The sequence below is a fragment of the Orycteropus afer genome, unplaced genomic scaffold (genome assembly GCF_000298275.1).
Source record: "Orycteropus afer afer isolate SDZICR_OR568_19922 unplaced genomic scaffold, OryAfe1.0 scaffold00248, whole genome shotgun sequence".
NCBI lineage: Eukaryota > Metazoa > Chordata > Mammalia > Tubulidentata > Orycteropodidae > Orycteropus > Orycteropus afer.
Window position 1 is genome coordinate 4,918,917 of NW_006921835.1, and position 12,412 is coordinate 4,931,328.

General features: G+C 37.5%; 1 protein-coding gene across 1 annotated transcript in view; it reads right to left on the reverse strand.

The window, feature by feature from the left end:
• SLC44A5 (solute carrier family 44 member 5) overlaps nucleotides 1–12,412 on the reverse strand; it is a 150,091-nt gene that overhangs the window by 64,448 nt on the left and 73,231 nt on the right. The window contains exons 4-6 of the mRNA XM_007949632.1: nucleotides 10,985–11,069; nucleotides 2,999–3,127; nucleotides 2,157–2,217 (exon numbers count right to left, since the gene is read on the reverse strand). Of these exons, the coding sequence (XP_007947823.1) occupies nucleotides 2,157–2,217; nucleotides 2,999–3,127; nucleotides 10,985–11,069 (275 nt within the window). The remainder of the gene's footprint in view (nucleotides 1–2,156; nucleotides 2,218–2,998; nucleotides 3,128–10,984; nucleotides 11,070–12,412) is intronic.

Sequence of the window (12,412 nt, forward strand, 5' to 3'; positions counted from 1 at the left end):
GTGGAGGACAGGGCAGGGCACCCAGGCTCCATCCAAGCATACAGACTGGGATGGAGTTCCTGTGGGCCCAGAAGGTGGGTGGGAGTGGGGAATGGCCACACCTCCACTCACCAAGCGGGTGTGGGGTGTAAGAGTAATAAGAGGAATGTCGCACCTTTTCAGTTGTGCAGGTCTGGAGTATCCTTGGGTTACTGGCAAGCAGAACATGTTCTTAAGCCCCTGGAATCTGGTAGAGCACTGTATCTTTAAATATCCAAAATGTTCAAGCTGCTTGTAAACATTCAAAATGGTGGCACCTCCAGACCGGTAAAAGTCCACAGCTCAGCCCATCTTCCTTTTCACTGCTGCTTCCCCTTTTATTCCACAGCCAATAGAGTAGTCCTCCGTGCAGTCCTTGGCTAGCAGGGCTGATCTTTAGGTTAATTCTTAGGTCCTACCACCACTTGGGAATCTCCAAGCTGTCTGTGCTGTCAGGGTCACTCAGGATTGCTGCCAGACTGCAGTCTCCTTTTCTGGTATTTTCATGCAAATTCTTCTGCTAATTGGCATTTAGTCCACTTCTATATCCTTCCCTTCAAGGCTCAGGGGTCCAGGATTATCTTTTCTGTCTGTGTTAATTGGCTCCGCTTTTCTTTGTTGAAGAGGGTCTGTGCAGTCTTTCTGCCTAATCCACCATCTTGGACTATTACTCCTCCTTTTATAATTTTTTGACTGTATTTCATTATCTATAAAATATTCTCTTGTACCATATATTTACGTATATTTTATGTACATATTTCTTTATATATTCCCTATGTGTGTGGGGGTGGTGACACAAGTTGAATGCAATGTTTACCCTTTTGTCTCCCTCAGTAGACTATGAGAGACTATGCCTCATTCATTTTTGTTTCCCCAATGCACATTTTTATATTATGTGATTTAACCAAATTCTACTTGTAAGCACAAAAACTATGCCTTATACATATTATATCTTAGGTAGTTAACTGGTTGATTTTTATCTTTTTGCATAAAAATTTTTTATACTGCTCTTGGATACAAACACTTGTCATCCAGTGCTTTCTAGTGAACCACTGTTGTTTGTAGGACCTAAGTCTTTGCTTCAGGGTCTTTCATGACCCAGAGAAGCGTGATGGGAGCTGGAAAGACATGTGGTTGGTGGTAGTTGCTTCAATGGTCCACCTGGCTTTTTAATCAAACTGATGATTATTGCTTTTCTTCTATTTTAAAAGAAATAGATACTCATGAAAAAAAATGGATGAATAGAAAAAAGAAGAGACAAAAATGCCCATAGTTTTGCCACTCCTAAAATAACCACTTAATTAATATTTTAGTGTATTTCTTTCTAATCTTTTTCTTTGAATAGTTTCTTTTTTGTTTTTAATTTATACATATTTGTTACTATAATACATATAATAACTTCCATTTATTTAACATATGCATATGCATGTTAAATGTACTTAATATCGCAACACTTATAATTAATGATTCTAAATAGATTTAATATATCATAATTTATTTAACCATTTTCTTGCTCTTGGGCATTGAATATGGTTTCTTTTTCTTTTCTTTTTTTGGGGAAAGAAGTGGTAACTCCACATAACATTGTGGTAGACATCTTTATGTAAATCTTTTTCTCTGTAGTTAGGATGATTTCATTAAGAAAGGAAAATGAGCAATTTTTTCATTTACTTATTAATGGAGATGGGTTTTAATAAAGCTTACAATTTTAAAGAAATATAATATTGCTTTATTTAGGAGACATATAAATATTTTAAATTTCAAATTATAAAGACAAGTATATGTCCCTCCCTGACCTACCCCAGGCAATTTTTGAACAAAGTTTTTTGTTGAATTTAGGTGTATGTGTGAGTATATCTGTGTATATACTTATGTGTCCCAGAGAACACCAAATAATAAATCTGATTGGACTTCTAAAATTTAATCATCAGTCATTTTTGTTTGTTTATGCAGCCAAAACCTGAAAATCAGAGCTCCAGTGAAATAGCCTTGGTTGGAGGAAGGAGGATGAGTTTTAGCAGTGGTTTTCCTCCCAATTAACTTTGAGACTTTGGGCCAATCACAGAAACTTGCTTATTCTAAGTTAAATAATTTTGTGGTAGATTTTGTGTTTCTGAGGTGAATTAGTAGCAACTTACAAGGTTTGCTTGGAAAAATTGCTGCTGGACAATCCTCTTCCAATAAAATTTCTGTGAGAGACTAGAATGGAAGGAAAAGTGTGTTAACATTTCAAAGTCTGTGTGATTACTACTTGTACTCTCAATATAAAAAATTTGTTCTTTTAAAACATTTAACTCCACAATGATTTTATTTTCTAAATACTTTCCCTAATAATAATTTAAGATTATCACACATACACATATACAGCAAATGTTCTCAAACGTCCTAATAGCCATTCGATGGACTCAAACCAGACCCAAAGAAACCAAACACACCCTTGAAAGCATGTTATCTTTGTCTTAGCCACATCCTAGGTCTTTAATCCTTCAGTCTTTCTAGAAAAAACAACATCATCTCTCATTCAGAAACCATTAATGTTACTTAACATAATAGATTTTAAAATATCCTCCTAACTATCAAACCTGGGTAGGGTTTAGAGCCTTTTCAATGAGTGATTATCAAGCTGGTCTTGGAAGTAAAATTCTATCTCTTACTAAGTAGTCATGGGGCTTCATAACTGCAGGAATAAAATGGTGACTGCAAATGACATTATAGCTTATAGCTCTTGACAGCCAAAAATCTATCCAAGTAGAGTTTGTCGGTGTCAGGGAATCATTCAAATTAACTTACCAGACTTAAATAACACTGCATTTCTACAAATTGCATACTATAAATGGTGTGTGTGGGTGTGTTTTAAAGGAGTGTTGCTTTTAGTAATCCCTAGAAGATATGGGGGCTTGTGCAGTTATCAATGCTTATGTTACACATAACAGTCAAACAAAAGTTAAAATTCTCCAGTTTTAAGCATAAGCACACATACCTTTGCAGGGCTAACAAAACTGGACTTGCAGAACTGTTTATAGTATGCCCAGTGGCTTTGGTTGCTTTCAGTTCTAAACTGCATTTCCACATAGGTTACAAATCTTTCTGGGCACTTGGAGACACAAATCTGTGAAGAAAAGGAACACAGTGACAGGAACTGAATTAAGTTGAAGAAACCATGGAATTATTAATAGATATATTTCCAAATTATCCATCACAATAAGGAGCAATACACTTCTTTCCATCTCATCAACTTAAAGGGACTTTCTAATCTTATCATAACTTTCAAAACTCACTGCTGTCTAGTCGGATCCGACTCAGAGCGACCCCTCCATGGGTTTCCGAGGTAGTATCGCTACCGAAGTAGATTGCCCAACCTTCCTTCCGAAATCTTATCATAAAAGAGGGAATTCCACATACTCATTACCAATCTCTGTCCTGTGAACTATGATGCTGATATTGTGTTAAAGCAATTAGATATTGTACAGTAATGGAATTGTTTTAAATTTTGATTTTGAAATAAACATAGTTCACTTGCAGCTGTGAGCAATAATAGAGGGATTCCCATATACCTTTCCCACAGTTTTCCCCAAAGGTAATAGTAAATTTTATGGCTATAGTACAATATCACAACCAGGAAATTGACATTGATATAATCAACTGGCCTTTTTCAGATTTCCCCAGTTTTCTATGCACTCATTTGTGTATATGCATGTGTGTATTTAGTTCTCTGCAAATTTATCACAAGTATAGATTTGTGTGACCACCACTCCAGGACATGATGGACTTTTAATAAAAATGCTTTCATAATTTTCTGAATTAGTAGATAAAGTATAATTTAGGATTTTTTTTCTATGTGGTTTATGTATATTTAGGGTTAGACTTTTTTTTTTTTTTTCTGTATATGTTGTTGTTGTTGTTAGGTACCATCAAATTAGCTCAGACTCACAGCGACCTTATGTATAACAGAACAAAATACTGCCCCGTCCTGTGCCAGCCTCACAATCCTTGCTACACCTGAGCCCATTGTTGGAACCACTGTGTCAATCCATCTTGCTGAGGGCCTCCCCCTTTTTTGCTGACCCTCCACTTTACCAAGCACAATATCCTTCTTCAGAGAATGGTCCCTTCTGACAACATGACCAAAGTAGTTGAGATGAAATCTGGCCATTCTCACTTCCAAGGAGCATTCTGGCTGCACTTCTTCCAGGACACATTTGTTAGTTCTTTTGGCAGTCCATTGTACGTTCAATATTCTTTGCCAATACCACAACTCTAAAAGCATCAACTCTTCTCTGGTGTCCCTTATCCACTGTCCAGTTCTCACATGCATATGAGGCAATTGAAAATACCATGGCTTGGGTTAGGGGAACCTTAGCCTTCAAAGAGACATCTTTGCTCTTCAGCACTTGAAAAAGGTCTTTTGCAGCAGATTTGCCCAGTGCAATACATTGCCTGATTTTCTGTCTGCTGTTCACATTGGTGTTGATTGTGGAACTAACTAATATGAAGTCTTTGATGACTTCAATCTTTTCTCCATCTATCGTGATGCTGCTTATTGGTCCAGTTGTGAGGATTTTAATTTTCTTTATGTTGAAGTGTAATCCATACTGCAGACTGTAGTCTTTAATCTTCAGTAAGTGGTTCAAGTTATCTTCACTTTCAGCAAGCAAGGTTGTGTCTGCATGTAGTAGGTTGTTAATGAGTCTTCCTTTAATCTTGATGCTGCACTCTTCTTCATATAGTCCAGCTTCTCAGATTATTTGCTCAGAATACAGATTGAATAACTATGGTGAGAGGGTATAACCCTGACACACTCTCTTCCTGATTTTAAACCAAGAAGTATATCTTTATTTTGTTCAAATGACAGACTCTGGTCTATGTACAGGTTCTTCATGAATACAAAGAAGTGTTCTGGAATTCTGATTCTTCTCAATGTTATCCATAATTTGTTATGATCCACACAGCCAAACACTATTGCAGTCAATAAAGCACAAGTAAACATCTTTCTGGTATTCTTTATTTTTAGCCAAGATCCATCTGACATCAGCAATGATATCCCTCTGTGTATATTCGCTGTCATGGAGTTGGATCCAAGTCATAGCAATCCCTTCTTGGGTTTCTGAGGCAGTATCACTATGGAAGTAGATTGCCCAGTCTTCCTTCTGAGGAGTGCTTCATGGATATAAAACTGTAATTAAAAATTCTCTGAATATTAATAATTTATGTCATTAATAATTATTAGTGCCAGTGAATTCTCAACAATTCACATACATAATTGAGGTTGTAGCACCATAAGAAACTAACAAAATTAGGGCTTTGTGCCACAATCAATCATCAAAAAAAAAAAAACAAAAAAAAAACCCACTGTCGTTGAGTCGGATCCGACTTCTAATGACCCCTTCTTTGGTTTCCAAGGCAGTATCACTATGGAAGTAGATTGCTCAACCTTCCTTCCGAGGAGTGGCTAGCTAACACCAGTCAGATATGGGCAGAGAGGTCACTTACGCAATTATTTTACATTAATGAACTTTGGGGACTATCAGTGCCAAACCACATCACTGTGTTAGTCCACAGAGTTACTTCAGAGTGACTGCAATCCAATTAGTAGCTCCAAAAACAGAGAGCAGAATCAGAGAAGATTCTCTCTTGGTTTTGTTTTAGTTCACAATAAAAAACAAAAATAGTACATAGTAAGCCATGAGAGCTGCTGTCAATCCTCGCACATTCTGTCCTCAGCCTTCAGTTCCTCCTTGTGAAATCCTCCTCAAGCTTGATTTCTCTCCCTGCAGTACTTCAGTAACTATTCTCACTGGTGTGACTCCAGTTAAACTCTTGTTTGCAGTTAGATAAACCATTGCTGCTGAATTGATTTCTCTTTTCCATCTCTTGGGTCATGTTACTGCTGTATGCAGGACATTCTGTATCAACTCCACAGCTAAGTTAGCAGGTGGATAACTAGATGGATGCCCCAAATCTCACAGTTAAAATTGACTTGTAGTAGCAGCCATCCAAATTCCTTCTAGAAGTTTCGATAAGACAAAAAAATCTCCACATGCACACTTCCATATCTATTTTCTTTTCCTCAGTTTCTATCTCACACACATGTTTGCACACACAATACTCAATGACAAGAAATCTGTCAGCGTTCTCACAGGTATGTTTCTGAAAAGATTAAATAATTATTTACTGCCATTCAGAGTCCAACATGCCCATATATTTTTTGAAGAAGGCTAAGGTTATTACAAGTGTAAACATCAAAAGTCCACTCTAAACAGAGCTAAGCTAAATAAACCATTAACAAATTAGGAGATACCTTAAAGATATCTAGGGCTTTATAATTTACTTATATGACTTCAAAATACAACTTAAAGTATTTATTGTTGCGATTATAACTGGTGCCATGAAACAAAATGTGTACCTAATTTGCACCCAAATCACAATAAAAAATAAAATAAAAGGCAACTGAAAAAACAGAGAGACAACTGAACCAAATATCCTTTATTTGATATATTTAACAGATTTATAAAAATAAGTACTGAAGTTACTAATGTTTTCAAGTGCATTTAATTATGGTAGGATCTACTGAGTTGGAACCATAATAATTTCTGCATTTATGAATACAAATACATATAATGTATATGGCATGTATAAAAGTGCCGTATATGCAGTATATAAGCCTGCTGGTGCAATGGTTAAGTGCTTAGCTACTAACTAAAAAGGTTGTTGGTTTGAACTCACCCAGCAGCTCTGCAGGAGAAAGACTTGATCAGCTTCTGTAAAGATTACAGTCAAGAAAACCCTATGGGGTAGTTCTACTCTGTCACAGGTGGCCCTTATGAGTCAGAATGGACTCAGTGACACCAAACAAAAATAATTAAAAGGATAAAAAGTTGTTTGTTATAGAGAATCACATCAAATCTTATTCCAGACATAAATGAGCTACAAAGAAAAAAAAAAAAAAAACTGTTCTTTACTTTCTCCCTCCATCAGAACAATTTGTTCACTTTAAATAGGGTGCTGATTAGTAGTAATCAACATATAATCAGCCAGAAATGAAGGTTACATTGTGGCTGGTATCCTACTTGATCACAGTCTGTCCTTTAAAGGCTTGCAACATATGTCTGGACCATGCTGGCAGTTAACAAAAACATAACACATAACAACATGGCTTGGATCAGTGGATGAACCATTGTCAGCCAGAGTAAAAGCAAGTCTGCATTCAAACCAAAAAACCAAACTCACTGCCGTCAAGTCAGATCCATCTCATAGCAACCCCTCCTTGTGTTTCTAAGGCAATGTCTCTATGGAAGTAGATTGCCCAGTCTTCCTGCTGAGGAGTGGCTGGTGGGTTTGAACCGCAAGCAGTCTGGTTAGCAGTCAAATGCCTTAGGCACTGCAGCACCACTGGTAGTTAAAATATATTCTGACTCAGTTCTGATTTTTCTTGTGTACCACAAAGGGCACTATAAATGTAGTTCTTTATCCATTTTTACGTCTTCCATTCATATAACTTTAACACTCTCATGTAAATTAGGATTTGGTAGGTGGAAGACAGCGTTACATTGGAGGTTAAAACACCACATTTCCTATGAAGAAAGAATTATCTAGCAAATCATTTAGGAAACGTAGAACAAAAAAAAAAGCATTATACTGTGCAATTAATTTTTTTGTTTTATCATGAGAATGATAGGTTAGCTTAGAATAGTGGAAAAGTTCCTGGACTGAGAGTAAGAAGGTAGTTGTTCATTCATTCATTCAACAAATATTTATTATCACCTACTCTGAGTCTGTTCCAGACACTGTAAACACAACAGTGAATAAAACAGACAAAAACCTCTGACTTCAAGCAGCTTATCTTCTTAGAGGGGGAGACAGGTAACAACAAATAAATACGCTAAACATTTCTTACGAGATGGTGTCATAGATTGAATTGTGTCCTCCCACAATAAATGTCAATTTGGCCAGGTCATGATTATCAGTGGTTTGGTTATTATGTAATGATGTAATTTGGCAGTCACATAATAATGTAGTCCTCTGCTATGATGTGATTGTATGTGCTCAGCCAATAAGTTGTAAGGGGATCAGGGTGGGATACATCACCTTTTATCTTACAAGAGAAAAAAGGAGAGAAGCAAGGAGAGAGAGAGAACAAGCAATCTCAGTCATCATGAAAAAAGAGCTAGAGCAAAGCACATCCTTTGGATCCAGAGTCCCTGTGCTAAGAACTTCCTAGAATCAGAGGAAGATTGATGTCAGGACACATCGAAATCTCCAAGGCTCACAGATGTTAAAAGGAGACAAGGACCTTCCCCTGGAGCTGACAGAGAGTGGAAGTTGTCTCCTAGAGCTAGTGCTCTGAATTCCAATGTCTAGGCTCCTAAATTATGAGACAATAAATTTCTGTTTACTACAGTCACCCACCTGGTATTTCTGTCATAGCAGCACTAGATAGCTGAAGAAAAATAAGTTTAGAAAGGAAGCCAGAGAGTGAGGGGGGCGACTCAGTAGGGTCTCAAATTTAAATAGGTAATTAAGGAAGGCCTCACTAAGAAGGTGGCATTTGAAGGAGACAAGTGATCTCACATCATATAGTCAAGTGGAGGAAGAGTACGCTAGACAGAAGAACAGCAAGGGTTAGTAGGTCTCTGAGCAAGAAGAAAAGATGTGAAATTGTTTTCTAGGAGAATATGTTAGTGAATGGACAAGGGATGCCTAGAGTAGTTGATGGGCAGCATTAAGAGTCCATTTGAGGTTAGTGTCATCTGAAGTTAAAATGTCACCTGTAAGGACTGTTGACCATTTCTTTCCAAGAACTCTCAGTTGCATGGGTACAGGCATGGAGTAGGCAAAGTGCTGCATTTAGTTAGGAATGTGGTTTTGTCAAGGGGATCTTTGGTGGCACAATTGTTAGGTACTTGGGTGCCAACCGAACAGTCAATGGTTCAAACCCACCGATGGCTCTGCAGGAGGAAAGATCTTGAGATCTACTCCCATAATGATTACAGCCGAGGAAACCCTATGAGGCAGTTCTACTCTGTCCTATATGGTCACTATGAGTCAGAATCAACTTGATGGCACACAATAACAACAATGAAGGAAGGATTTTAAAGATGCATCATGGAATCTAACACAGATAAAGAGGGAGATGAAAACATGAGAAATTGAGGGACAATGCAAAGGGGTGAGAATCAATAGTTTGTAGGTCCAGTGAGGTAGAGCAATATTAGAGGTATTAATATTAGAGGTATTGAGATTAGAGTGAGAGCTTGAAATGATGCTTTTTTTCCTCAGTGGAAAATAAAATTTCAAGCCGTGAGGCAGACGAAGAAGCAAAGAAATAAAGTAGATTTAGAAACTAGGTTTAGGGAAGGTCTTTGGGTGTGGTTACTGACACAATGGAAGGAACCAAAAGTAAGTAAGTCTGAAGTCGACTAAGTTTTTGAGGTAGTTGTATTGTCAAAGAAATCACAAGTTAGCCTAGGAAAGACTTGGACTGTTAAAATAATGTTTGAGACACTAAATTTACACAACAGGAAGTGAGCTTCAAAAAGTATATATATGGCCAAGAAGAACACACTTTCCAGTGCTGTGGTGTGGCCTAGAGTCGATCCCTCTCGCCTATAGTACACTCTCTTTCTTCCCAAGGGAAATAACTTAGAGTCCCATATAATACTATCTTAACTCAAAGTCAAAGATCTAAGGGTGATATATAATCCTCTCTATCAACAGGAAATAACTTCCCAGATGGCAAAGCAAAGGACCATAGGAAACAATGAAGAAGGAAATTCCTGTCAGAGAATGTATTCTGGATCAAAGAAAAGACTTTTCTCTCCTCCAGGGCAAGGACAGGACTGTTAAGCCAGATTCCATCACTGCATGCACCAATGATTGCTGTATATTTATCACCCCTTCCTTTCTGAATAGGATTTTATATTGTAAATATGCTGTCATTGTTCCCCATTGTGCATTTAGTGTCCAGACCTCACGGAAAGGAATTGATTTCACCCAAAAATCCTGGACTTTGAGCTAAAGTTAGTACTATCTGTGACTCTGGGTTGTCTCCCTTGGGAAGAGGATGTTCTTGAGGCGAGAGGAGTAGGCTATGGAAGACAAAGCTGAGGTTTGTGCCTCTTGTTCCACTTGGTACATGGTATAGAAGAGGCTGTCCAGCCCACAACTACATTGCTCAATCCTTCCTCTTGTATCTAGGTGATACTATGTAGAACTAGTTCATGTCTATGTAACATGAGTGAAAATGCAATGTGTGACACTTCTGATCCAAGGCTTTCAAGAGAAGAGTACTTGTATATCTTCTTTTTCTCTTTCTGGAAACTGGATGCAGATGATGATGAAGACTTAGAGGACTGCCACCAGAGGAAGGGGCCTTGAGCACTTGAGTTATCACATGGAGGAAAGTCATTCACTGACCACAAACACCCACCTTATACTGTTATGCAGGCAAGAAGTAACTTCAGTGTTAAGCCACTGAAAAAGTGGGGTTGATTAGTTACAGTACCTCTCATTATACTTCCTAATACAATACTGATCTTGAGATAAGTCTCTTGATTTCTCTGGGTGGCAGTTTCTATATTTATAAAAGTAGACGGTTGGGCAAGATAATCAGTAAGGAAAAACAAAACAAAACAAACTTACTGCCGTCGAGTTGATTCAACTCATAGTGACCCCTCCTTGGGTTTCTGAGGCAGTATCTCTACAGAAGTAGATTGCCCAGTCTTCTTTCCAAGGAGTGGCTGGTGGGGTTTGAACTGCCAGCCTTCTGCTTAGCAATTCCTTTGTAATTCTGAAATGATCAATCTCTATAAAGTTTTGATCATATATAAACAAACATGAAAACATACTTCTATCTGCCTATCTGCCAAATTCATAATTAACCTCACAGAACTAATGTGGAATTTCTGAGTTTTTTCATCCAAGGATGCTAGAATTGCTAACACCAGCAGTGAGGTATATTTTGACTTACCTGTGTGGTAGGGCACTGTAGGTTTATCATCACTGAGGGACTGGTACATTTGAGAAGGTTGAAGTAAAACAAAATGGACTTGTTCCTGTTAAGAAAGGAAACAAGACAAAATAATCTTTTTGGTGATCATGGAAAAATTCTATACAATTACATATGCCTAAGAATTTTAACATGATATGATCCCTAAAAATTAGCTTCATTTTTTTCTAGACATATGTATTATATTCCTCAACTTAAATTTAAGCTGTCTACTATTTAAAGCACATTTTAGTAATATTTAAAAAATTAAAGTAATCAAATTGTTCATCAACAGGATATTGATCAAATAAAGGATTGTATACTCATAAAGTGGACAACTACATTGTTATTGAAAATAGTTGAAGAGCACATTTAATGCATAGAGAAATCCACAAATTATTATAAGAAGAAAGTTAATAAAGAGTATTGTTGTTAAGTGCCGTTGAGTCATTTCCGACTTATAGCGACCCCATGCACAGCAGAACGAAACACTGCCCTATCCTGCGCCAGCCCCACAATCATTGCATTGCAGCCACCGTATCAATCCATCTCGTTGAAGGCCTAATAAAGAGGATTAACACAGTTTAAATTTTATAAAACGGATATATGCAGAGATAAGTGATTATATCTGGATAGTGGGGTTACATTTCATTAGTTCATTTTTTTTAATAGATTATCTAAAGTAAACACGTATTACTACTTTGGTAATCTGAATAAAGACATATAAAAGAAGCTGTATTTTCTCTGAGTTCAGAATTATGGTCAGTGGCATAGTAATGGGACAGATTAGCATTCATTATCATTAGTATTTAATGAAGTATTAATCTATCATTTGGCAAGCCATTGATTCATTTTGAGTTTCAGTTTCCTTATTAGCAGAATGGGGACAATTCCAGCCCTACCTACTTCACAGTTGTATTGGAAGTACATAAGATAACATATAGTTGATTCAAGACAAGTGGTGGGTGGTGGTCAACATTAGCATGAATCAATAAAATATGCAGTTGTTGTTGTTAGGTGCCATCAAGTTGATTCCTACCCATAGTGACCCCATGCACAGCAGAATGAAACACCACCCGATCCCACACCAGCTCCATGATCCTTGCTATACTTGAGTCCATCATCGCAGCCACTGTGTCAATCCATCTCATTGAAAGCTTTCCCCTCTTTCGTGGACCCTCCACCATCCTTTTCCAGGGAATGGTCCCTTTTGACAACATGACCAAAGTAGGTGATACGAAGTCATTCTCCCTTCTGGGGAGCATTTCGGCTACACTTCCTCCAGGACAGATCTGTTAGTTCTTTTAGCAGTCTATGGTACTTTCAGCATTCTTCGCCAGCACCACAACTCAAAAGCATCAAATCTTCTTTGGTCTTCCTTATTCATTGTCCAGCTCTCACATGCATACG